At 44.3% G+C, this 27,993-nt stretch overlaps 1 protein-coding gene across 1 annotated transcript in view; it reads right to left on the bottom strand.

Annotated features, from left to right (window-relative positions):
• Positions 1-20,425: 20,425 nt before the first annotated feature.
• LOC104405825 (guanylate cyclase soluble subunit beta-2-like) overlaps positions 20,426-27,993 on the bottom strand; it is a 17,662-nt gene continuing 10,094 nt past the window's right edge. Inside the window, exons 9-15 of the mRNA XM_010014657.1 lie at positions 26,890-27,210; positions 26,000-26,148; positions 23,609-23,755; positions 23,168-23,322; positions 21,587-21,786; positions 21,376-21,498; positions 20,426-20,577 (exon numbers count right to left, since the gene is read on the bottom strand). Coding sequence (XP_010012959.1) covers positions 20,426-20,577; positions 21,376-21,498; positions 21,587-21,786; positions 23,168-23,322; positions 23,609-23,755; positions 26,000-26,148; positions 26,890-27,210 — 1,247 coding nt within the window. The remainder of the gene's footprint in view (positions 20,578-21,375; positions 21,499-21,586; positions 21,787-23,167; positions 23,323-23,608; positions 23,756-25,999; positions 26,149-26,889; positions 27,211-27,993) is intronic.

Genomic DNA, 27,993 nt, shown 5'->3' with positions numbered 1-27,993 from the left:
GTAAAACAGAGAAGAGCAGCTCAGGGAGGGAGACAAGTACAGGAGCAGATGCACTTTTCCACTGCTGACATTCATAGGTTGTATTTTTACTGCAGGATGGGCAGGGCCTCAGTGGCTTGAGCACAGATGTCCAGGGGACCGGGCAAAGGTGGAGGTGAGCAATATTGCAGTGAGTGTTGTTAATTGTGCTGCTTGAGGAGAAGAAATAATGACAGACAGGGAAAACAGCTGCCAGTATTTCTTCAAGTCTTTGTCTAAGTTCTTGCTAAGTGTGGAATTACGTAGGTGTGTACAGATGAAACTGATAAGGGCAGATTTTTAGGCTGTGAGCAATATTATTAATAACACATAAAAAAGTAATGCATATGTCTAAGTGTCTTGATTTAGGACTATTGCTGGTATCCTTGCTGATGCTCAGCATGTTCAACTCTCTCACATTCAGATTACTTGTGTAAGAGGAAGATAGACATTTTTCTCCATTTTACCCTCATGGCAAGTAGTTCTGCATAAGAAGACTTCTAAGTGCAGGTCAAGAAGCTATGACACGGAGGAATATTGCGAGGCAGCTGGAGCTAGAGGAGAGGCAGGTTTGGGGCAGCACCAAGCCCCGTGAGGGGTACAAGGGGTGGAAGGGCCAAGGGCAAAGCTGAGCTCGAGGGGGCTTTCATCCCCCTTTAAAGTGCAAACTTTTAGAGCACAAGAGAAATTATTCATGTTCGTTACTTAGTGGAAGCTATCCCAACACCCCAAAAGGAGTTACGTGTTATACATATTTTATGTTTAATCACATCTTCAGTGACACCCAACCACAACCAATGGCTTAAATTTCAATTAGAGGGAGATGTATTAAATGTTTAATAGGAATCATTCCTTGCAGGGTAATTATATCTTAACGTTCACTGGAGAGATGTTACATTGGCAACGCAGTGTTGATCTGAACATGGATGAGTTGGGGGTTTTTTGTTTTGGGGGGGAGTATAATATCCAAATGAGACAAGGGAGGATGGTCTATACCATTCCGTACCATGATACTCACCCCAGACACACTGCCCCTCTGCTGCCACAGGCCTGGATCTGGGGAAAAGTGCAGTTACATTCCTGTGTAGCTTTGAAATGGATTTCTGGATCTCAGTGTGAAAAATGTGCTGAGAAGCATCATTCTGCTTGTACCTTTTACTGCAGCTTTGGACATTTTTAAAACTGGTATCTGACTGCTCAGTATTTCAGCTGTAATGAATATGGGAGGATGAATATTCAAGACAGGTGATCTATCAAGGATATTGTAGAAGTATCTGCTATGGATTTGGATGCCTTTTTTAACAAGTCTGTTAAGTATGCAAAAGATTGTTCTCATATTTAGATTGTTGCAAAAATCATGAGTGTCACGCATTCACAACAAGCAAGTTAAAGCCATGAAGGGAATTTTGAACCCAGCCAGTTAAAATCAAATATTGAATAAGAACAGAGAAATGGGATTTTGAGATAATCATCCAAAGCTGTAGAAAAAAGAAAGGGTTAAGGTGAGGGTGCTGAGGCGCTGGCACAGGGTGCCCAGAGAAGCTGTGGCTGCCCCATCCCCGGAAGACTTCAAGGCGAGGTTGGACGGGTATTGGAGCACCCTGGTCAAGTTTAAGGTGTCCCTGCCTGTGGCAGGGGGTTGGAAGTGGGTGAGCTTTAAGGTCCCTTCCAACTGAAACCATTCTATGAAGAAAGGGCACAGCTCCTACTCTGGTGAGTGCACACTGTATGACAGCAGAGAGAAAGCCTCCTTGCAAGTCTTTTGGGCTCCTAAATTGCTGTGTGGCAGCTCCTCTGCAGGAAAGCACCTATTTGGCTTCTGCTTCCATCTGAGCCTTCTGATGGGAACAGCAGGTCTGCCTGCACGGTACAGAACATGGTTCACAGGAGAGATCAAAGCTTGAATGCAGATGTAAAGATGGCCAAAGTTAAGGATAGTGAGTTGGTGCTTCCCAGCAAGCAGGCGTGCTAGAGCAGTCCAGTTCCCTAGCTCAGCACCTGCCAAAGCTGGGAATTTGGACTGCAGGGCCACACCATCATTAGCTCCTGCATTGTTACAAACCCCATGTAGTGGCAATTCACACGGCTCTGCTCCCACTGTCACCTCCGGGGCTGGGTCAGTCTCTCCTGTACTCCAAACATACTATCTTTCTTATTGGAAAACAAGACTGAAATTATTTGCTAATTCAAACTGAACAGGAAAAATAATTTTAGTTGGGAAAAGCAGGGAAAACTTTGGGAAAGATCAAATCGATGCTTTCCTTTCGAAATGACTAAAATCAGGGATATGACGGACTTTGCTCTGAATGAGGCTGGTCCCTCTGGCTGCAGCAGCCCCTGATGGCGATGCTCACCCCGGTGGTGACTGCTGCATAACCCAGCCCTCCTCTTCCCCGTGCACGCAGCAGCACGTACATCAGAAGGAAAACAGACACTCAAAGCCATTACTGGAGCAGGGGCTGTGGTGGACAGGGTGGGCTTGTGGCCAGTGTCAGAGCACACAGACCCCAGCCCAGACACTACGTCTCTCCCCACACAGGGCCTTCCAGCAGTTTCTTGTATGCAGTCGGCAGAGCACGGCTCTGGGCAGTCAGCTCACAGGGTGTCTTGGGAAGGACGTGAGAACATTATTACTCTTTTCAAGAGGAGTCCAGCACAGTTCCTTGGTGAAGTATTACCTATGGAAAATATCGAGTAACTGCCCTACCTCCCAGGCACATGCTGGAGTATTTGGAGATGGGGAAAAAATGAGAAGTACAGTGAAGCCAGCAGGGTTAGGGGCAGGTTGTTGCAGTGTCTAGATTATCAGGCCAAAAGAGTATGAGCGGTTTAAAGGCAGAATGGTAAAATGCTCATGTGGGGGATAGCCTCCTCATTAGTAGGCCCTCTGATTCTCTTGCACATACAGCCTCAAGATGCAAAAACATTGACACCCGAGCAGTTCTGGCTCACTGCACTGCAGGAGGAGGTGCTGCTGCCCTGCAGGGAAGTTGTGCCTAACAGAGGTTTGGAATCCGTCCTGGGCAGCCACCCATGCCCTCAGGAGCATCCCTGAGGCACAGTGAGGTGGGAGTTAAGAGTGATGGGTATCCTGTAGGCCAGGAGTCATAGTTTGGATCGGATACACATGTGGTTGCTTGTGGCACTCCATTAAGTCGACAATGTACAGGTATTTTTTTAATATTCTAAGCAATGCAAAATTGCAATCATAATTACTGAATTTTCTGTCCAAATTGTTGAGGTTATTCATGCAGTTCGTAATTACTCACTAAAAGCAAGTATCTTGAACTTCTCTCCTTGAATAGTAGCAAAGAAATGGATATTTCCCTTTCTCCTGGTTAATTACCCCCAGCTTTATAGAAGATGTTTTCTGTGTGCTTTTTAAAATGTGTTCCCATATGCTGCTCCCCAGCTGCTGCTTCGGTTAGCTATAACCATTCCTTTTTGTTGGAGAACAGCTGTGAGGGTGTTACTTGCCCTGCAATATGTTTTCATGACCTGCAAATGCCATGTGGTGTTCTCTCTAGCTCTGAGTCATGTTTTAGATGTATTTGCACAGATTGCATAGCTGCATAGATACAAATAGCCTCATACACATTTTATACGGTATGTTTTGTTTGAGAAAAAACCCTAAGAAATTATTATTATTTTGAGTTTTAGGATGGATTTTCTGCTTGGAGCTGCTCCACAATCGTGAGGCTATTTGCCATGAGTGATGGCTTGTTTTAACTTGAAAGCTATCACAAGCTCTGTGCAGGTAACTATGGTCCCAGTTGCCCGCTCCTAGTTAGGAAAATCCCCAGCTGAGCGTATAGATTTTCCTGCATGAGGCACAGTTTTGTACTCTGTAGCATATGTTGTGCTTGCAGGGAGCTGGCATCAAACAGATTAATTCTGATTATTCCAGACTGATTTGAGGGTCTGTTTAAAGGGAGAGAGACCCAGAGGCTTGGAAATGCAACATGGAGGCCTGAAGTGGTCTCTGGAAAGTTTGAAATGTTTCTATAGCCTTGCTTCACTGCCAGCCTGGTCTGAAACCGCAGCCAAGGTTTTCAGATGCGAATCATGAATCTCAGTGTTTCCATTTCCCGTGTTCAGGTTGAGCCTGGATTTTCGAAAGTATTGAGCATCCCCTGCTGGAATTCAGACCCTTTCAGAAACCTCAAATACTCACGATCAAAGCAGCAGTAATAAGATGATTGGGCTGTGTACACGAAGCTAGAAGCCCAGCATGTTGCACAGGTATCCGGCTCCTTGCAGCCACTGAAGCGAGCAGGGTGCTCATGGGGGTTTCTTCTAATCAGGCTTGTGTGGCAGTTTCTGTGTGCATATGTGGGGTTAAGGCACAGCCAGGCAAACGGTCCTTACAAAAGGAAAAGGATGCTTAATGGATGTGAACAAGTTAAACAGGAGAGTTAAACAGACTAATCAAGTACCTTTCTTTGTACCATCATTACCTAATTAGATTATGAAACCTGAGAATGCTTTAAACATTAACTGATTTTTGCCGTCTTGTTTTCTTTCTGGGAGGTAGTAGAGCTCTCTCCCCACAACTGCCTCTCTGCACCCAGTATAAGCAGAAGTCACCGCTCAGGCGTGGTTAAAAGGGAGAGTTTAATTAGTCATGAGCGTAAGGCAAGATTTCACCCAAGCTTAAAAAGCAGCCAGCTTTATACTCTCTCACACCCGGCTACACATGAGGCTGGTGAACGTTTCCATGGGGTCTGCGCTCACTGCTCCCCACTTCCTCTCCAAATACAGCTGCCCGTGCCTGTGTCCCCATGCGTGTCCCACTTGGTTTGCAGCCACGTTTCTCCCCTCTTCAGTGTCCCGGGGTGAGCGCTGGTGCAGACTTGCACTCACGTTCTCAGGCTCGCCCTGCCAGTCCACCGGGTAATCTTCATTCCGGTGGGAAGCTGCTGCCCCGGCGCACTCGGACAAACAGCTCTGTGCAGAAGTGACACTCGCCGGTTGCTGTTCACGGTGTGGCGGATGTGGAGGCACAGAAGCAGCTCGCCGTTGCCTAGGGTGGCTTTGTGGGTGCTGCTGCTGCTGTGACCCCGCAGAGCTGTGGTGTGAGGGCACTGTCTCAGCCCCTTTGCACAGGTGGAAAAGGGGTTTCCTCCACTGCACCTGTGGGCTCCAGTTCTGGGGGACATCCTGAGGCAGAGAGGGCAGCCACCTGCCTGCTGGCATGGTAGCACTGGCACCCCACTCACACGGGAGCCCCAGCACTGGCATACCTCACCCTTGTCCTTCAGAGGGGCTTAGGAATAGCAGATTTCAACTGTGCAATAGCTGGGAGCCAAATTCACACCTTTCTGAATGAGTATGGAAAAATTTCAACATCTGTAGTTGTGGGAATGTACCAAAATGGGCATCTGGGTTCCTCTGTTCAGCTGCACAGCAATGCTGGCTTGGAGGAGGGGGAGGTATTCCCATGGTGAAAACTGGCATCACTCCAAACAGCCCCATTTAACCAGTGAATAATTAGCCGATTGCTTCAGTGATGGCCTGGGGCTGTGGAGGGTGGTACCTGTCCTCTCTGTGCAAGGTCAGCTCTGGCGAGGAGCTCAGGCTGGCCTGAGGAAGGAGCAATGGCCCTATGGAGACATAGTCTCAGGTGTGGGCATACAGGCTGTGGAGATGGGGCTGAGAGCCTGAGGGGTGTATGGCGAGGGCATGTTAGGAAATGGCATTGAACACAGAAGTTTTATATCTGTTTAATACAACGGATTGGCAGACTTTAGAGTCTGCGCTCTTTTGTCCAGTTATTAGAACAGCTTTGGTTTGTGCTGCAAAATCTCTGTCAAATCCATTACAAGCAGGATGCCTTTCTTTGCACGGCTGAGCATTTGCTGGCCTGGCAGAGCAGCACCTCTGGGGCACTGGTGCTGCTGGTGTAAGTGCTATGGTGGCTGCTGGCGTGCCAGGCTGAAGCAGGCAAAGGGCCTTGTAGACCGTGTCACACGTCCTACCGCATCCAAGCTGCTATTCAAGCGCTTGGAAGAAAACACATTCAAGTAGAGCATCAATCTCAAACCTTCTGCTGAGCCTCAAGCACAGGACTGCCCAAGTAAAGCATAGGGATAATTTAGCTGTCTAAAGGGTCTAAATGTTGAGAAGAGTGTAAGTGGAGATATAAAAATGGAAAGCAGTGAAAAATGCAAATTTAACTCTTGATTAAAATAGGGTAGTCACTCAGAATTAAACAAGGAGAATAGGTCTCCTAGCAGCCTTCCAGACCTCGCAGCAGCCTTCCAGCATCTGAAGGGGGCCTACAAGGATGCTGGGGAGGGACTCTTCATCAGGGACTGTAGTGGTAGGACAAGGGGTAATGGCTTTAAACTTAAACAGGGGAACTTTAGGTTAGATCTAAGGAAGAAGTTCTTCACAGTGAGGGTGGTGAGGCACTGGAATGGGTTGCCCAAGGAAGTTGTGAATGCTCCAACAGTGGCGGTGTTCAAGGCCAGGTTGGACAGAGCCTTGGGCGACATAGTTTAGCATGAGGTGTCTCTGCTCGTGGCAGGGGGGTTGGAACTAGATGATCTTAAGGTCCTTTCCAACCCAAACTATTCTGTGATTCTATAATACCAATCTGGAATCAAATTTTGGCATTAAACCTATTCAGTCCCTTCAGATGTACAGGAGCAGAATGATCAAAAGTGTGTGTTATTTGTTTTTAAATCCACCAAAATATTCTCTTTTCCCCCTTAAGTTGTACAGATTCAGAAAAGAATTAAGCTTTATTGCTCCACAATAAAGCATAAAATATACGTCAAAGTCAGAAATCAAGCAAGGACTCAAGGCACAGAAATATTCTTGCACAGTGGCAATAGGAAGAACTTGACATTGACCCTGACTAGTGCTGCTGTTATGATTTTGCTTATAGGATGAATAAATCCAGCGTTGCTTGCACTTGTGGCTTCTAACAGCAAACCTGCCCTGGAGACTGCTGCCCTGAAGAACATCAGGGCTCCTGGCTTGGTGTGGGAATGATGGAGCTTCGAGCCAGTCTCTTCCCCAGGTTTTCCTGCGAGACATGTCAGGGCAGGCAGGCTGCTGTGTTTCTCCTCCAGCCCATCCAGCAAAGCTGGAGATGTGATGCAGCACCGCTGGTCCTCAGCCAAGGTGCCAGGGCACCGGTGTGATGTGGTGCCTCATGGCAGGTAGGGGTGAAGGTGCGGCAGCTAGGAGATGCATCAGGGGGGAAGCAGAGCGTCATAAGGATGGAAGTCTGTGGGTCGGGAGGAGTATGATGCCAGGCACAAAGGATGGGTGTTTGTTTATTGCTAAGTAGCAATAGAAAGAGACTTTCAGTCTTGGTCCTCTGCCTCCATCTCCTCCTCATATAAACTGAAACCTGTGACAGCCCAGCCCTGCTCTGACCAGTACGTCTGGTGGGACGGGGAGGGCTCAGCCCAGAGCAGCCGCCCCTGCTGTGCTAGTGCAGGGTGCGCATGTTGTGGCACTTCTTGTGTGCACGTTTGTGGCAAGCTGAAGCCTGGTATTTGTGCTCTGCAGGTTGGGTTTAGCTCCAGAGAGGATGTGCCAGCACATCTGTCTCTGTGCACAGGGGCTCGGGTGCCACTGGGAGGCATGACACAGCTCCCACTGCAGCGTGACATAGAAAGCATCCACACACTTACTGTTCTCAAGGACAAAATGTCATGATCTAAAAAACGCTCTAATAGTTTTGTTTTACTGGAGTAGCAATGAGTCCTTTTATCTCTCTAACCTTCATGGGAACACGAGAGCAGATTTGGCCAGTGAGACAGCTAGGAAAATGTTTCAGCAACCACACTAGCAGTGCAGGTGCCATTTTCTGCTGACAGCCGGTTTCACAACGTACCTTCTTTACTCACAGTGCAGTCCCTTCCCCAGGGACCCCCTGCAGCAGCCACATACACATATGAGCAACTCATGTCACTGTGCTGGGCAGGGAGCTGCAGAACATCAAGTAGCGGCAGAACGAAGAGCTGAGCTCCTTCTGGTTTCGGATGAAGCTGCTCCGCAAGGCTTCTGTGTTTTGTTCACACTACTTGGTATGCAGTTCGTACAGCTCACTGAGACGCAGCACACGCTCCAGCAGTCACACACAGGTGTTGCAGTGGGGCTGCTTGAGCCAGCAGCTGCCAGAAACTCCACCTCTGTGTTTGGTTTGTCTTCCTAGTGGAGAGGTTTGCATGCTACTGAAGGGGAGTACAGTTTTACCCAGGTCCATGTCCTATCAAGCACAATGGGCTGAAGCAGTTTGGGTGTGAGAATCTCTGTTTGTTCTCTTAAATGACTTTAAGCTGAAGCGTTCCGCAGCAAAACCTACGCAGCAATAGGTGTTGGTAATGGGCACAGGAAGGACGACTGAGCATCGGGCTGCTGTGTTTCCCACCCATGGCACACAGAGCAGCAGCCGCTGCCCAGCCCTACCCCAGGCTGGTGGCCCCATGGGTCCAGCAGCACAGGCATATGTCTTGGACCCCACTGAATTTACAAATAGAGGGTTGTGTACATGGAGCTCTGTCTGCTTATGGGGAACATGCTGACCAGCTCAGTGGCAAATGTAGCTTTGCCAGGTTTTCATCATCCAACCCCCTGGCTTGCCTGCCCCCTGCCCACCAGTCCTGGGCAGGAATTGCAGCAGGAGCAGCAGTACGAGGTTACAAGATAAATGTCATTTCCTCAGAAGTCTCTGGTACAACACAAGGTCTGTGCCTGCTCCTGCCTGGTTCCAATGGAGCAGTGGGCATAGGATCAGAGGAGCAGATGTCTTCAGTTCCAGCCAGCGTACACTAATTGCTGAGCTGGCAAGTGTCCCCTTCCCCTCTGAACCTGCCAGCTGCAGGATCAGGAGCAATACTGTAATTACACGTGAGTGCTGTCACTGCTGCAGTACCTGCTCCACTCGTTGGAGAATCAGAAACCTAAATCAGAAACCAGCACTGCGGGGTTCCTGCTATGTTTTCAGTCCTTAGGTGACTCCAGAGCAGGAGGGCCCGCTCCTTCCCATTTCTATGTTGTTACAGCCTCAGCAACATGCACCCCTCTGGAGTGGAAGGCGAAATTCAGCATAAGCTGATGCTTCTTGTTGATGCAGTCTGGGTGGGCTGGAGAGAGGACAGCCATGACCTACCGGGAGCTTTGCCAAGATGAGTGCCAGCACATCAAGCCCAGACTGCCACCAACCCTGCAGCAGGCAGGGGAATGCAGCAGGAGCTGACGTGCTTTTCCCCTCACTGTGATTTACAAGAGATCGTGGATGCTGTGGGCTTTGTTTGCAGCCTGAAAACTCAAATCCATTTCACCTCTCTGCATGCAGCCTGAATTGTGCAGAGGCCTCTGGAAAGGCTCCGGGGAGGTGACCGCAGGGCTGCCTGTGACTCCAATGGCTTCTGGTCCCCTACCTTGTGCCTGTGTCACTGTAAAAGTCAACATAAATGCGTATTCCTGCAGGTCTAACAGGAAATCCTATCTGCCCTTGCTAGGCATGGCGTGTCGCTTCTATGTAAGAGGAGGGAGTGAGCACAGCACGAACTAGAAGAGCCACTTCACCTTTATGAAGAGCTTTTTGAGGATGCGGCTCCTGAGAAGGCAGCACCATCCACATGGGAACATGCACACGGGCAGAACTCCTCACCTGTGCATCCATGCTTTTATTTCAATTCCAGCAGTTTCTGCCCAACTTCCCAACAGCTGCTGGGTGGCAGCACCTCGTCACAGATCCAATGGTTTCCTCATGATCTGACCCATCTCTGACACCCTCTGGAAAAAACAAACCCAACTCATCTCTCATTCTGAGCATCACATGCTGACTTCCCTTTCTTTGCCCAGCCCCCAGCAGCAAAGCACACAGCAAAAGGTCTTCTTTTTCTCAGGTATACCCAAGTCACTGTTTAGCTACAGGAGAGTGAATGGTCTTAAAGAAAAACATCTGTTAAAACTATCTTCCTGCTGTTTTTCTGGCATTCTCAGCTTTGTATTTTGAAGTAAGTTGGGAAGGGAGTGGGAAGGATGGCAGGGGGGTTGGAAATAATTGATCTTAAGGTCCTTTCCAACCCTAACCATTCTGTGATTCTATGATGCTCCACAGGGGCTTGCATTTTACCGCCAGTAGAAAGCTCACTTTAGGGCTAGGTGATGAAAGCAGAGCAGGGGATTGTGTTTCTCCTGCTAATGCAAGATTCATGCCCGGTCTGTCTCTCCTTACACAATGGAGTGCAGGCACTCCATTCCAGCAAGCCTCTCCAGGCACTTGGGAAGGGGCAGTGGGCTCTTTGCAGCCTTTCAATGAAGCATACTTCATTAATAGCAGGGCTCTTGCACCATATCAGCTTTCATTTGGAAATGTAGTTTTCCTTTGAGAAATGGCTAATTCTCTTCCAGGTGAGCAGAGTGAAAATAGGTAGTACACCCAGTGTGAAGGGAGAGATGAATTGCTGTCCAGCAAAGGGCAACCACTCCCTCTGTGCCATGGAGGTGATAGCTGACCTTTACAGGTAAGCCAAAGGAGATGGACTCTGTCCTCCTTGGTCCTTCTGGAGAAAAACAAAGCTGGAGGTAAACAAGGGGCCAGGAGGGTTTTCTGCTGAGGCAGTGATACTGTGTTGACAGTGATTTGTGCAGTGTGTAAGAGCCAGCTCTGCTCTGAAAAATGAGACCCTGAATAAATAACTCATGGGCCCTCTCTCAGTAACTTGACAACTGAGTCCAGCCCTCCTGGTGGTGGGAGCTGGCTGGAGCCCGGCATGCAGGGAGGGACTTGTATTGTCCAGAGGCTTTTAAGGGCAGGGTCCATCCGCTGCCAGCTTAGGAGCTTCTCTGTGGGGAGCCCTGCTGTGTGGTGTGGGACCATGGAAGGAAACGTGCACCTCCTCCAGGTCATCTGCAAGATGCGTTCCCAAATCAACAAGCTGGAGAGGGAAAACAGGGCCCTGAGGGGAGAGCTGCAGGTCTGTGGGCAGAGAGCTGTGCCACCGGAGAGAGAAGCAGGAGGAGGAGATGGTAACAGCAACGTGAGGAGCCTCGCCAGAAGTGGGGAAGAACCAGCTGGCTCTCCAGCATCCCTGCATGGAAGCATCGTGGCTGGTCCTGCTCTAGCACCGGAGGAGCAGAGAGGTACTGAAAAGCCAGGGCTGTCCATGGCACCCACATGTGCTGCCTGTGCAGTATGTCCCAGCCCAGTTGTTACATCTGCAAGGAATGGGAGATGAGCCACTAGCTGTCTGTCTAGTTAACTTGATGGAAGAGCTGTCAACTCATTCAATGCCCGCACCCAAAACCACCTTTACCGGGTGTCTCATTCTGTGATCTGTTTAGGGGTGTTTCATACATCATGCCAGATATGCAGTTTCTTTTTGCAGATAATGCAGTCAGTTTTGGCTGAGGGAGAGAGGAGCCAATATATAGGATTACACTCTCTTCACAGTGTTATCAGAGGGAAAAAATGGAAATATTCCTCAGTTACAGGAGTCTGGTTGGGAGGAAGCAGGAACTGGAACAACATGTTGTTTGGTGTGAGAAGTAGTTATCTAGAATCGGATGCGGTTGTTGGCAGTGTCAGGCTGTTAGGTATCATACATGCTTAGGACTGTTGCCTCCTTGTCTGGTGTCTGTCATGTCCAGTCTACCAGAAAACTGCTTCACTAACGCAACTTGGCATTCGTATGGTGTGTGTTATGAGCTGCAGCTGCTGTTACGGTCCTCCATAGGTCTGGAGGCTGACCTAGCCCGAGTCTTGAAACCAGCATCCTGGAGAGGTCTAGGTCATGGAGAAATGCTCCCACAAATTTTGGCAAAGACAAGCCCATGAAAATTAATGGGTAGCGAGGCTGAACAGTACAGCCAGATGAGCGCTGCTAACCAGTAATGCCTACTACAAGCCCACTGCTCAGGTCACTAATCTGAGGGCCTCTTAAACTGAGGCTGCTGCTACTATGGATGTCTCAGCTTAGGAACAGCTGGCTGGTCTTCTGTCACACAGGAAAGATGTGCAAAGCACTTCCCAGCCTTGTGGCTTTTCCTCTCCAGCTACCTTCAAGAGAAGAGGATGGGATCCCAAGGGGCTGTTTGGCCTCTTCTGCCTTTCAGCATCCCAACGCAAAAAAACCTACTTGAGCCAAAAGAAAGTGATTAAAAATACATTGAGGATATCTGAATTCTCATCATTATTATTGTTCCTAGCTCTGCTTTTGTCTCTGCCACTCAGATACCACCATGACCGTGCGGCGCTACTCCACTGCCTCACCGGTGCCTGCTCCTGCCAGCATGAGGTCTCACTGGGCCAGCAAGACACCTCCAAGCAGTGGGCTCCTGGATGTGCTGGGCAGTGCTCAGCCACCAGCCCCTCCTGCTGCAGCAGGAGAGGAGAAAGGGCTTGAAAAGACACCGGCCAACTGTCTCTCCTACAGTCATTCCAGCAAAATGGAGCTGTGTCAGGAGCACGTCTATAGGTGCAGGTGGGTTCTGTTTGCCTTTACAGCATCGTCTGTACATCAACCTGGGCTGGTTGCAGGTTTCACCTAATAACATATATGGATGTTACTTTGGGGTTTAGTTCCTTATCAGCAAAATCTTTGTTCAAAGGTATATGGGCATGGGACAGACGGGACACCTCTTTTGTGTAAGTTGTCCTGCTTCGCCTTGCAATGCATGAAGATTGTCAGGTTTAGCAGTGCACGTTTGCCATAGAAAGGACAGGCTGAGGGGAGAGAGAAGGGGTTTGAAATCTTCTCTCCATTAAAGCCAGGAAGACTTTTGGGGATCGATGTGTTGTTCTGACAAGCTGAGCTTGAAAGGGATTTTTAATCTTTGAACAAAAAGTGTGGAGATATCAAGGAACTCTGAACTATGCTTTTGAAAGTGTGATTAATATGGCTCATGGATTTAGATGTACCGTATCATATTTCCCCTGTAATTGAAGCATTACAAGTTAATGTGTTCAGCCTCGAGAAGAATATTTTTAGGATAGCTTCTAAATGAAGTGAAATGGCTGCTGGACAAGCCCTGAGTGTCTCTGTTCATTGATGACAAGCTTTCTAGCACAGGGCAACAATCAAATGTAGAAACACCAATGAGACTGTGATACAGGATAGCCCCAGTCGCCTCCTGATGCTGATAGACACACCCTGGGATCCACTTAGATTGCTGGTTTTAGTGCTGATCGTGCTGTGCTCAAATGAAAAAGAATCCACATGTCCTCAAAGGGGTGTGCTTGAACAGGGAGAAGCCCATGGGTCTGCCTGCCCCACGCATGTCCCGGGGCAGGGCTCCGGCAGCCTCTCCTTGGGGCTGCATGGCTGTGGTAGGTTGTGTTGCCTGTGCTGACGTACCCATACGAATGGCACATCACGTCAGGTTTTGTTCTGTACCACCCTCGCACAGCAGTGTGTCCTCAGAGCAGAGCAGTGCACAGCCCCTCGCCCTCCCAGTTAGGAGCCCAGCTCCTTGCTGAGAGGCTAGATGGGACAATGAGGTCAAGTTTTCATAGTCACCTAGGTTTTCTTGTAAGGACATTTGATGTTTCACAGCATTTAAACACCTACGTTTAGTCCCTGGCAGGGAACTCAGATCGTTTTCAAAAGCACCATGACCCTGTAACTCTGGATTTCAGCATATGCTCCACTGAGTTCGGGGAAACTTAAGACTCCCAGTGCACATAAACGTTTCTAAGAGGTTTGCCCTGAAGCCAGCTCATGTGGAAAGTGTGCATTAGGAAACACAGGGTCAGCGTGCGGGAGCAGGGACAGCAACGGCAAATGCTGCTGCTTTCTCATTAGGGGAAAGAGCTTTCAAAGGAATCAAAATAGCAACATAGGTCTATTACAACTAATACCTTGGGACCTACAGGTTTAAAAGCACTAGTTACCCAGCAGGCACAGGAATGGTGCTGATTATTTTATCACTATCTTTAGAGCTGCCTTGTTAGCTCTCAACAGCAGTGAGTGTGGTACTATGACTCATGCACACTCAGTGTTGGCTGCTTTGGGAGAAGAAATGACTATGGAAAGAGCTTCTTACCTAACCCTCTCAGTAGACTAGGTGATACCCTGAAGCATGAAGCTTTGTGTTTCTTATATCAAAAAGAGTTCAATATATTTTCTGCTCATAATGGTGAATATTCCTATTATATACACAAAGGTCAAACACAGACAGCAATCTTCGTAAGCTTTTAGCTAGTAGAACAATTTGTGGCAATGAGTTCAGTGAGCTAATTAAGCCTATTTTTTTAGTGATGACATATTTGCTTTCCAGCTTGCTGGTCCGTGTCAGGTTTTCCTATTCCTTGCTTATTGCAGCTCACTCACATGCGGCTCCAAAGCTGTAATCCTCTATGTGATGATGAATATTTGTGCTTTAAAATTAACTCTGTAGAAGTATCATCTTGGATTTATCCAGAGTGGAGTTGCATCTGAGTAAGAAAATAACAGCACTGCTAACAAATCATCACTGATTTGCACGTCTTCCACATTTTCATTCATGCTAAAGAATTATTTACACCATGCAATTCCCACTTTTTTGGTAAATAAAAAACAAGAAAAAAAGACTAAATATTTTAATACATTTGGCAGAATAAGAGAGGCTGAGAATAGTTTTCAGGGCTATTATAGTAATATTACAAAAGGTACAAGGTATGTTTGGTACAAATGACACTACTGGGGTCACCTTCCAGTGCAACAGGTCTACTTGGCAAGTGAGAAGGGGCTAGGAAACTGTGGAGGTCCTCTGCCCTGCAGAACACCTCCCAGTAACCATCAATAAATGCTTTCATAGTTTCGTGATTTTCCCTTCTCGTGCTCCTCAAGGGCTGGTGTGAGCTGACAGCAATTGCTGAGGACAGTCAGAATGAAAACCAAAGTTCTGCAAAACCCAACCCATTAACTTGCCAAACCAAACAGTTTTGGGACACATAAAAGAACAGTTTCTCTCTCTGCTTTCACAGCTGATGTAATTTACCATGCCGGCTCTCATTGCTTAGAAACCTTTCGCGGTAGATATGTACAAATGCATATAAACATTTTCAGTGGCTTTATCATAGAATCTTAGAATCCAAGCTAGTTGATTCTGTGATTCTGTAAGGCCACCGAAGGACCCTCTGGTCCATCTGAGTGCTTGTGCACCCTGAGGGCTCTGTATGCACGTAGCTTTGTACATATGCATCAGGCGCTGACAGAGAGATGTAAGGCTCAATGGTAAAAAGCAGATGCTTCCAGCAGATGGACAGGCAGGCAGACAACACTGTGCTTGGTCCCTTGGGAAGACCGTGTCTGAAAAATCCTGCCTGCATGCATTGTGTAAGTGCTGAAAACATTTACCAGCTTCTTGCTCTTGTGTTTAGTTTTTGTTTGTTTGGTGTTTTTTTTACTTTCTTTGCATGCTTTATGCATTTGTAATCCTCCTAATGCTTTCTCATTTTTCTCTAGGGGCAAAATCAAGGCCGTTAGTTTCCTCTTACCAATGGATATGTCATCATATGCTAAAAAGCAAGATTCCCTCAAAAGCCCACAAAATCAGAGCACAAAACAGTTAACCACTATCACTGAAAAGGATATGTAAGCTGGTGAATTTTTAAAGGCCCATTGATTCTCAAGATAAATTGACCTTAAATGATGGCTGTGTGTCAGGTTCCTCTCCTGCAAAACGCTTGGCAGGATGCCTGCAAAGAATCACCCAGCCTGTGTTTCGGGTCATTGGCCTGATGTTTAGCATGGAAATGGAAGCCATAACAAAGCCGGCTGGAACCCCATGCACTATGATAAAGCCACACGATAGCAAAGGTACCTCCACAAGAGCTTCTTCACAACATGTCTCAAGGATCCCTTACCTTAGGACTGCTGAAAATAGCATGTTGAAACTGGTTTTTCTGTATTTGTCACAAAAAGTGGAAAACATGTCACCACTTGTGTTTGCCGATTCCCTTGCCAGAAAGGTATTTTGATGCAAATGACAAAATAAGAGCTATTAAAGAGCCTGTGAGGTTTTCTCTCTATGTAAAACTTCACAGTATTAATGCAGCAAAGTTAAGAAGGCATTTGAGAGTCAGTTAATGTTACTCTGAATTTCTGCAAAGCTTGGTAATGACTGTTTATATCCACTAGGGTTCACCTCTAAGGGAGCGCAGGGGAGAGTAAGTACTAATCGGTATGAAAAGATGACCACAAATCTGTTTCTGGTGTCAGAAACAGCCAGAGGCTAAAGGCTGTACACCAGGTCAAAACAGGAAGAACTGTGAGTATCAGAATTTTTCAGGAATGATTTCTCTCAGCACACCTTGGATCAAAAATCATTAGCAGAAATTCAGTGAACAGGAGCAAAGTAAATGTGAGAGAGGATTACAAACAGCTTGTAAAAAACGAGGATTTCTTGTTGGTTCTGGTCATATTGGTAAAAATGGTGTCCCACATGTTTATTTTTATTACAAGTATTTATGGAACCAAAATACTGCACATTGCTATTTCTTAATGCACAGGCAGCACTGATGATTGAATATCATCAGAGAAGGCATGAATAGTAGATGTTTGTACCAATAACTTCAAGGAAGACTTTCATCTCATTGTCTACTCCAACTCTTGAACTTTCAAAAGTGAAAGCAGAGACCTGGTGGTAAAAAGTCCCTTCTGGATTTTCCATGATGTTTTATACTTGTATAAAAATCTGTGATGTTTTCTTCATTTTGCAATTCACCATGTTTCGTACATTCAGGTGCATTTTTAGTATAGTCTCACCAATGAAGTAATAATTCCAATGTCACTGCTGTTTTGTTTGTGGATTTTTATGTTCAGCTTGGGTCCATACAGGGTTGCATTGTAATGGCAGAAGTAATGAATCAGCCTGCTAGCAAAGGACGTTTCAATTTGTTCAGTAAAGTTTACTGAACAGCTCATTTTAAAAGGCATTTGCAGGAGGCAGTTTTTAAATGTTTTAAAGAAAGCTTCATTGTCAAAAGCCAGACACTGCATGTTCAGTTAAGTACCTAAATCCAGTTGATTTCACTTAGCAAAATAACAACAAACGTCTGAAAATCTGGCTCCTAGACCTTTAAGGTACCTGAGGTTTTGAGTGTTCGCGTTTGAACACCAAATTTAATGGGATTTGGGAACCCATATGTTTTAGACAGCTTTCAGAAGTCTCAACTTTTAAGTTTTCTAAGCCTCAGTGTCCATGAAGTAGAAGTGGGAATTATTCTTCCAACCTTTTTGTACCAATTCAATGTAGATAGATCACTGATACTAAGACTGCATATTGATAAGCTTATGACAATGTCAATAGTAGCAGGCTGCTGATTCTGATGTCACAAAAATACATATAACTTGGTGTAAGACAAAGAAATTAAACTCGCTGGATGTGTATCAGAGGTATAATGGTCTTGAACTTTCGTATACTTATAGGGAAAAAGAACAGAAGAAGTGGAAGGTAAAAAAGGGAAAGGAATCAAAGTAGTCATTGACAAATGGAAGTCAGCATATTAATGGAAAGATTTATTGTTTAATGATATTTTTGCAATCTTTAGCAGTGCTCACAGTTTTAAGACGACATGATGATACACAGGTACATTAATTTTCAAAAGCAGTTGTGCAGATTTGACCTAGCTCTGCACCTCCAGGAGAACCAGATTGTAGCAGAGGTCACAGAGAAACCACTGAAAACATCAGTTTTACCACAGCACAGCATGAAGTCACTTACCATGGAGCACTTAATGCCTATTAAAACATTCCAATATTAAACATTCATAAATTGTTCGGTGCAAAAAGGGCAGGTATAAGCAAAGCAGATGTTAAAATTTGGACAGAGAGATGCAGGCCACAATTCAGCCATGGTGTTTTTCTTCTTCCCAAGAGGATCCATAGAAGCTCAGAGGAGCTCTGCACTTCTACCTAAAAACACACTGGAATGTACCTATATTAAACCTGGAATATATACTAGACCCTAATCATTGATGGCCAGTCTTCTTGAACAATTTCCAATTGGAAATTCTTCCTTTTGGAGAGGTGGTCAGTGGTATTCAGCCACCAGGTATGGTACTGCAAGAGCAGCTGAGACAGCAAGAGGTTCCCTCCTGCATTAGCAGTGGCCACTGAGAGATGTACGCTCCTGTGTCACACTTGTGCTTGGGACTAAGTGGCTTTGTATCTCTGTAGCAGATGTCAGTAAAGTCCACCACTGCCATTTGTTAAATGGTGTGTTCTCTATTCCATCAGCACAGCTACTCAAGAGAAGTGAAACATGTCTCTAGGTTGGAGACGTGTCTTCTTAGAGGTGATTCTCAAATCAGTGGGATAGTGATGCTTTAACTGTTAGTTCACATTTACATCATAGTAAGTGAGAGAAAAATTGGGTATTATCTTTCTTTAGGAAAGTCTTTTTAAAGCTGTGGTCATAATAGAGAAGTGCAAAGCTGTGAACACTGGACCGGTGTGGAGGAGTTACTAAGGACAGTGGTGAAATTTAGATGTTGTGTGTCTGAGGGTAGCACAGAGTCAAATGTTTGAAATCTTGATACTCAACTTTAATAATCCTGAGATGCATCTTCAACCTGCAGTACAGCTCATCCTTGCCAAAATAATGAACAGTGCCTAGATAGCAAAATCCTTATAAATAAATAAATAATAAAGCAATCCTGCCATATGTAAAACTGCACTCTCCCAGAATGGTGCTGCTCAGCTGTAGTGTGGAAAGTGCTAATGTTAAAGGGTGTATCCACATCAGCATTTCAGCCAGAGTCAGGAGTACCCTCCTGAGGGAATTTCGTGGTCAAACCCACCCACTGTGCTTTGTTTCACATTGTAGAGTGGTCCCAAAGCACCTGAATGGATCTCTTACGGATGAAACTAAGTCAGAGGATGTGCTTATAAGGTGCTCCAAAAGCTAAAAGGTATTTAGTGCATGGGAGCACACTAGCAAGCCCTCTGAAATACCTGTAGTATGGACAACAGCACTGTCGTTCACTCAACACGTCCTCCTTTACTGGTCTGAACTACTTGTTAACATAGACAGAGCTGTAGAGCAATCAGACAGGGGAGCTACTGTCTCACAGATTTAAAAATAAAATCTAACCAGGTGAAATTTCATCTTGCTATGCTACAGAGAGGAGGAGATGCCTTTCATCGGTCTTACCTCTCTGCCTGGTATTTAAAGAGCTTCACTCTTGCTACAGGCACAGAGGTGGAAATGTGATGCTGCAGACACAGAGGTGGAAATGTGATGCTGCAGACTGTAACAGAGGAGTAATGTTATGATCTTCTCCAATGAGTTCCTGTTCGAAGTTCAAATGGTGTGCATCCTTACGGAACGAATCCACATCCAAAGTGTGTATTGTTATGTGGGGCACATCTTCTGCCCAAATCACCCAAATCACATTCCACCTACTCCAAGCTCCATTCCTTTAGGAGTGAGAGCACAATTTAAGATGTGCTAAAATTGTCCACAACCTTTATATCCGTCGTATTTTTGCTGCTATGTCTTAAATCCCTGACAGCTGAACTTTGGTTTTTCTCAGACATAATCTAAGGATGTATCAACATGGAACTAATTCAGCTGAGGAGCCTCTGACACCAAGTAAGTGATGTTGATCTTTCATGCTGTTATTTTCAATGACACTGACAACATTAATTCCAGCACTGGCAGACTTCCTCTGTAGCCCTGAAACTTTAGTTTTGTTTAGCTGAGAAATAAACTTGCAACTTATCTGAAGGTTTCAAGTAGTTCTTAGGCCTTGAACAGTCCTTCAGTGTTGTGATGAATTCAATGCTACGTAACTCCATTATGTGCATGTCCTTCTACAATTATCTAAGTACAGCGCGGTTCAGATGTCGCAGATCTTGTTTGACTGTTGGGTGCTATAAAGCACACAATATTTTCTCTTCAGGAAGGAAAAATACAGGTTGTAGTAGATCTAGTCTGCATGTCTGCTGCACAATGCCTTTACCAACCAAAAGACCTGTTATAGATTAATCTGTCATCACAATGAGAATGTAGATCAAACTCTACTAAACTTACACAGAGAAGTTGTTGGCTGTGCTGAAGTCAAGACAAATGGTCACTTCAGGGAATGTTTCTTTTATGGCAAGTGTTTGAGTAGGAATATTTCTAGCTGGATGAGTCATCTCTTTCTCAGTTGCTGCATCAGATAATAAAAAGACACGGCAGAGGCTGAAAAATACATCTTCAAAGCATCTTGCAGTGGTTTCCTTCTGCAGTGGGAGTGTTATATGGCACATATAGATCGATTTAAAAAAAAATATCCTCCATTGTTTTCTTTTTGCTGAAAACTGTGATACCATTTTTTCTTTTTGTTTTGGTTTTGTGGGGTTTTTTAAAAAAATCATGTGGTACTCGATATACAAATCAGCACAATGGCAAACTGCACAAAATCATAATAATAAAGTTGCTTTGTTTAATGTAAAAAGTAAGAAACTTAGAGTAAAGTGCAAAAATTAGAACGAATGTTTCGAACCCGTGGCTCTTCAGTAGCAGGTTTGACTCTTCCCTGGTTTAGAGGACAAGGACCATCATCTGCATGCTGGTTGCCATGGAGACTCCCATCACTTTTGGAATCATAAGTTTTGCCTGAAAGGAAATACTCCTTCAGCACGAGTTTTTAATGGCTGTAGGTTTGTGTTTGTCAGCACCATATACTGGATTAACTACCACATCTAAGCAGGTGGGAGGAAAGGGAGTAAAACATTTCCTAGTAATCAGTGACGACATATTTTGTCTGTATAAAATCCACAAAACACGTCAATAGAATTGCATTAGACTAGACTATTATGGCATCAAATGCATATCAAATCATGTAATGCAAATCAAATGCACTAGATTAGACTATTGCCATCAAATCTGATCAAATTCAGGATCAGCTACTTGAAAAGAGAATGAACTTTGGGCATGGCAATAAATCCTTCTGACTCCTGCAGGAGGCTGGCTTGAGGACCGCCAGGTGCATAGTCAATGAGGTCTCTCTTTCTCAGGCTGGAGTCAATAAGAGCTTCCCCATAACTACAAATAATGACAGCTTTTCTAGGAAAAAAAATGTGTATGTGAACAAATGGGTCAGTTCCTGGGAAGAGCTGGCTATCATTTAGCCATTCTGTTTGCACTCCCAGAAGGAGTCTGGTGTTTGACAGCTATGTCAGCTTCTTTCTCCCTAGTGCACAATTAACACCTGGGATTGCTTGGAAAGTGTGTTCGTTTGGCCCTAAACAGTGTGCAGAATGATTAGTTTCACCAGCATGGATATGTTGACATGAATTTCTGGCTTGAGGAAAATAATGGTTATTCAGAAGAGGAATATAATGATGCTGCAAGATGAAGTCTCAGTTACTTCCTAGTTCTGTTGTCTTTGCTAGATGGTAACTAAATAACTACCTGTTAAATCTGCAATTTTTGCTTGATTTCTTCTTTTGTGGCTGTTCTGTTCATCTGTGGGGACATCAGTATACTTCATTGCAATGGCTGGAGTCTGGTCCTCCTCTGACTGAGTCTGAGTAGCTGAAAGAAGAACAGAAGAAGGTATTTAATTGAGTTGTATTAACATTCGTTTGTTCAAAGAGGGAAAGCTATGTCAAGTTGACTCTACCTGGTGTTGTTTCTGTCCTGCCTTCTTGAAAGGACTGAACAGATTCATGGCCAGAATCTAAGTCTTTCATTGGCATTCCCATAATCTCATTCTCAGTTGCAGTTTTATTTCTAATGAGGAAGTATGTGTGCATTTTCCCTTTGCCTTTTACTTCTATTTCTCCTCTTTCAGTCATCTCAAAATTCTTGTATTTTAGGCATCTAAAGTATCAGAAGCAAAATGACACATGAAAATTCAAGATTAACAAAACTGACACTAATGCTTTAGATGAGCTATTGTAATCTAACCAATCTAATCACAACAGTCTGGGAAAACCAGTATTGATCCGTGATAAACTGAGAGTTTGTTTCAACTGTTTATTCAAGCCTGCTGTGCTTTTATAGCTTTCCAAGTGCAGCCTGATCAAAAATCAATGGATCACATAGTCAAATACTCCAGTATGGTGGTGGGTTCTTAATGACCAGTAAATAGAAATTAAGAACTGAGGCAGCCAATATCAGTTTGACAAAACTATCTCCAGTTCTTTCACCAGAGAAGGCAATCAGATTCGCCAAGCATGATTTACTCCTGGCAAATCCAGAGTGGCTATTCCAAATTGCCCTCTTCATGTGTCAAAAAAGGCTCCCAAGAGGACTTGATTTTCACTGTGACTGACATGAGGCTGACTAGCCTATAGTTCCCCACCCTCTCCTTGCCATGTTTCAATATAGGTATAACATCTGGCTTTCTTCAATTGCTACGCTGCTGATCTTCATGACCTTCCAAAGATGACAGTCAGCAGCACTGTAATACCATCACCCAGTGCTCTCATTACCTTTGGAGGCATCCCGTCTGCTCCCATACACTTCAATAGATTAAGACTTCTCAAAAGACCTCAGATCTGATCCTCTTCCAGTACTGGTACTTTACGTACTCCTTGAACCCTCACTTTAGGTGCAAGGACCTTGAAGACCTTGTCAGTGAAGACTGAGGCAAGAGAGGCCTCGAGTAACTCAGCCTTTATTCAGAGCACTGTCACTAAATCACCTGCCACAGCAGGTCCACATATCCATTTATACTTTTCTGTGATCACAGCAGATGCTCCTTTTACTGCCTTTAAACCCTCCTTGGCCTTTTCATACTAGTTGAGCTCTAACTTTCCTAATATCATTCCTATGTGCCCAGGAAATGTTTTTGTACCCCTTTGAGCTTGTCTTCACCTCCACTTCTTGCATACATAAAATACTTGGAATGCAGTATTTAGTTTTAGTGACATGAGTTTTAGGACTCTGCATGAATAGGATAGTGATTTAAGCAGTTAATTCTTAGTAAGTGTAAATAAAACTTTTTCACCACAAACTGTTCTGCTCAGTTACAGAGATTTTAAAACTTTGGTTATGCAGGATGTCAAATTAAATGTTCTGACTGTCTTGAAATAATCAGAACAAATAAAACTTTTTGCAAGCAGTGATTTTTCTTTATAAGTAAGCTGCATAAGACAGCAACTAAACACAGCACCATCTACATTGAAAGCTGCAGCTGTCAAGGCAGTTGGTTTTAGCCCAGCTTTTAACAGGCAAACTGTCCAACATAGTTACTCACTGATAGGCGCTGGAGCTTAGATGAATTTTACTTGGGACACCATGACTCTCCATCCGGGAAGCTATATTCACCGTGTCTCCAAACAAGCAGTAACGAGGCATCTTTTCTCCAACAACTCCAGCCAAAACAGGACCTGTATGGATCCCAACTCTAATCTTTACAAAGACATAAAATGCCCCCCAAAAATGTCACTTATTATTTAACGTCTTTCTTAATGCTATACAGCCACCTAAAACTTCATCCTGACACAACTCTGGACATCAGTAAAATAACAAATATCCACAGGGAGAGGCTCTTTGTGAAAAACGTACCCATGTGGGCCTTGCCCAAAGACACAGAGGAGTCAGAAGCAGCTCTTTGATGTCTTACTGCAATACATTAACCAGAAGACCAACCCAAGAAGCAGACAGACACACACACACCTTTGTGTTAACAACTTACTTGGATAGGGTCTCCAGAAACTGGATTCTGCACTCCTTTAGCTGCTATTATCATCCCCAAGGCAAAGTTAGCAACTCGCTCAGCATGAGTGGATACAGGCACAGGAACCCCACCTACTACCATATAGGCATCTCCAATAGTCTCCACCTTTAATTGAAAGGGACAAGTATATCAGCATGCCATATATGTCTTGCTCAGGTTAGTGCTTTGCTGTCTGGGGCTATTCTTATCTGCACTAACTCCACCTTTCTTCTAAAAGATGTTTCCAATCATTAAAGGGCTCTAGCACATGTGACTTTCCTTGAGATAGGGATCTTTTCCTTGACTTTGCACTAAAAATTTCAATGCATTCTGTCCCTGCTTACTTGACCCATTTTAGATATCAGCATGAGAGACCCTAAAGGGTAAGAGACGTTGTGAAAGTGTCAGACTTTTTGTCTTCCTCTTACCCAGGGCAGACCTGTACACAAAGAGCTATCCCCAGGCACAGGCTCCTGAGCCAAGAGGTTATCTGACAGCTGAATCCTTTAATTAGCTCTAATTCACCAGTGGTCTTGAAAGCGTGTTTCTTTTTCGAAAGACATTTCTTTTTCTTAAAGTCACAATAAAGGGAGCCTGTTCATTGGTGATTATTATTATTGTTATTACTATGGAGTTCACATGCATTTAAGAAACCCCCAATCTCCAGCATGTCAGAGAATGCAAAGTGTTAACTAAGCAGTTCAGGAGCATCCTTCCTTACAACCAGCTGTTTTCTCACAACAAGCTGCAGAATGTGAGACAAATGGTGAGGGGTTTGTCCTCCTCCAGGCATCCAGTCTCCTTGAAGTGTATGTTAAGGCACCTTAGAAATAGTTTGGGGTTTGTCTCTATACAAGAGATTTTGTTGGGAAGAGAATAGGCCTGTTTGCATGAGAGAATTCTCAAATGTCTAAAATTCATTGTAAAAGACTGTTACGCATTAAGGAAATTTTCTACACTGCTCTTATGAGGCCTCACTGTTACATTTACCATCGGTAAATGGCAGATCAGTTTAAATGAGACTAATTTGATTTCCTAAAAATGAACACCAATAGGAGAGCAGGAACATAATTTCATCTTTGGGTTTGTTCATTAACATGGCTTAAAACTGTTCAGTGTGTTAGTCTTGAAAAATGTGTGCTTATACATGCCTTCTGTCAGATAGCCAACCCCATAGTAATGCAGTAATTTTCTGTAACAAATTAAAAACAACTGCAAAAAGCTACTAATGCAAATAGATACCCTAATTATTTTTCAGTCATGGTAGGAGATTTAATTTAGCAAGATTTTTATTCATACCCTCAGATGTTTATAAGCTTGGGCCAAGTGTCTTTGATCAATTTCAGCATTTCATTTCTTTCTCAATTCCCTGAAATAGTAATCTCAACCTCACTCCTGTACCCTAATAACCTCCTTCAATATTAATAGGAGTTATATACAGGCATCAAAAGGAGATTATTTTAGTGACAGATAGTTTGCTCAAGATGGATATATATATAGAATATAATGCAAATTTATCCTAAAATCTGTGAGCCATGTCCTGGATGGTTCAATTATTGAACACAGTTTCCTTGCCAAAGTCAGAAATGCTTCTGATTTCCTAGTACAATTTATTGTGGGATGAACTGCATGCCTTGCCTGAGCAAGGAGTGAATTTCACCCTTTACTATTTCTGCCTTCCTAAATAATTGATGTGCTGGGGACAGACAGAAACTTAGGACTTGCTCTTCAGTTCATCAAATCTGGGTAGCTCTGAAGATGTTAATAATGCTATTATTATATGTCAACCAGGGCTCTGATCCTTCCAGCACAGCTTGGAGACAGGGCGTACATTACAGTCAAGAACTAATCAATGCTCTTTGCAGACAGCAGGAGATCTATACCGTTGCTGGAGACCTCCATGAAGCAAAATAAAGTCTAAGTATTATATGGGTATTTTTTATAATGTTATTTTCCACTAAAGGGGACATAGTGACCTATTTACAACAGGTTGGAATAAAAGAACTAGGAAAATCATTCAAATTGGTCTATTTGATATCCATAGGATATCCTCTCATGTTGGGCAGGCATTTGAGAGAGAGAGATGTATGAAAGAACAGCCATTCTGGTGCTAGAGTTGTGGAGAGGTGAGACCATGACAGACGTTATATCCCTGTCTGAAAATCTTAAACATATTTAATCACATCTCTGCCTGTTGTTCAGTTTCTCTGTGTGGTCACTACAAATGTGCAATATTTTATGGTTTATCTAAAATCAGGCTGGGGGGAAGAGGATTTAAATGCATTTAAAAACAAAACAAAACAAATCAATCCGACAACAGAAAAATCTTTTCCCAGATGATTTCTGCAGCCTTTGTCTATGAGTACATACCTTGTACACATCATGCACTGTGGTCAGTCTGTCAAATCGCAGGTACATTGAATTTAACATGAGAACTATCTGAATAGGCTCACATTGGGCACAGATGTTGGTAAAGGTCACAACATCACTGAACAGTATAGTGCACTCCTTGAACTCTCCTGTGAGCAGAAAGACCAGTAGTAAGTACTTGCAATGGCTGGACAATCACACCATCTGTTTGAGAACTGTTTGCAAAAATTACTTTCTCATCATTTTTCTAGGACACATGACCCATCAATTGTAATACTCATATATGGGTGCTGATATGAGAGAAAGATGTCGATGTAAGAGTATATCAAATATAAGAATCGTCACACATCTCAATCCAGGCATCTGAATACATCCCTTTGTCCATCCATATTCAGGATATACTTAGCACTTTATCCCTAACTTCATATATGTGCTTACTAAACAGAATTTAAGCATATTCTTACTTGCTAACCTTAATAAAAATGGGAATCATGGTGATGCTAACTTTATAGATATCAAAGAGGAACTGTGAGAATTTTACAGGAAAGAGCAATTTCTTTATTCCTTTAATTTTTGAGACCCAATTTCCCTGTATACCCATGTTAAAAACAAAATCTCAGTTTACTGTTGAAACACTGAATTTTGTTCCCTGAATGGGCAGCTACTACCACTTTTCACCTCCTAGAAAACTATTTGGGCAAACAGCTTCCAAAGCTTGCTTTGTAAGAATAATCTTTATTATCAGCAAGTTAAGGGTCTGTGGTCCTCCTCCTACCCATGAATGTCACCAAGTTGAGAGTGTACTCCACGGTAGTGACAATGGGGCTGTGCCAGCACCCCAATCCCTCTATCACTGTCACCTGGTGCACGAATGTATCCTGTTCATTCACCTGCCTCAACTCGCTTCCCCTCTTTCAGCTGGTTGGCCACGTGCTGAGGAAGCATGGCATAGAGCAGAGCTTCAGTCTTTTTCTTCTCTTCCTCCAGGTGTTTCGACAGTATCCGTAGTTCTTCTTTCTTCCTTTCCAGCTGGTTAGAGAGCTCCATCTCTGCCAGTCGCTGCTGATTGAGAAGAATCAAATCCCTGGTCACATCGTGAGGTGCAATGTCTGCAATATGCATCTGTCGCTCCTCCAGTTCATGCAAAGTGCGAAGCAAAGGCGAGCAGAGGTAGAGCATGCACTGCAGAGACTCCATCCAGATCATCTGGCCTGTTTGAAACAAGTACTGGTAAGAGTTTTCAGCAGTTTGGACTTTCAAGTGAGGTTTATTGCTGCTTAGGGACATTACTATCTTAATTTTAGGGAACAAGTTCTAAGGACAGTGTTTTTTGTAGGGTCTGGGTCAAGACAGTAATTACTCTGTTTCCTGGAATTAGAGGTGGACTTGTTTAGAGGAGGAACACTAGGCAAACAAAAAAAATCAAGACCCGGAAGGCAGGCAGTCACTCCCTCCTTGCTACTGCTAGGCAGAGCCCAACCGTGCCTCAGGTCCCTCCTCTGCAGGAGGAACCCTAGTGCCCACAACATCTCCCCTCTGTCACTAGTTCTTGAGCTCTTTCTGAAGCCAGCCAGTCAGCATCATGCACAATGGAACTGAGACTCAAAATGATTAAGTGAAACATTCAAAGCTTAATTTCATAGTGGATAACAAATAAAATCAGCAGAGCCTTCCTTCCTGGGAGCTGGAGCTTTCAGTCACTATGATCATCTAAATAAGGAGGTACAAAAATGCCTGAAAAGTAGAATGGATTTTTAATAGGGGACTGAGCTGTTGTTTTCTCTGTTGAGATTTGGTTATGTGCTGTATTTTTTAATATTTTAGTATTGTTATTGTTCTGTATTTGCTTCATAAGTATCCTTGATGAGCAGCAGATTGGAACAGCAGATACACTATGTGAATTAACCCTGACAGCATAAGAGGAAGTAAAATTGCACCTGTGACTGAAGTTCCTTGTTTTGGTAACACCATTTTTTTTTTTTCAAGGTCTCCCT

This window comes from Nestor notabilis, unplaced genomic scaffold, assembly GCF_000696875.1.
Source record: "Nestor notabilis isolate BGI_N333 unplaced genomic scaffold, ASM69687v1 scaffold7635, whole genome shotgun sequence".
NCBI classification, from domain to species: domain Eukaryota; kingdom Metazoa; phylum Chordata; class Aves; order Psittaciformes; family Psittacidae; genus Nestor; species Nestor notabilis.
Note: the sequence above shows the minus strand (reverse complement) of the source record. Positions and strands in the feature narration are given on the sequence as shown.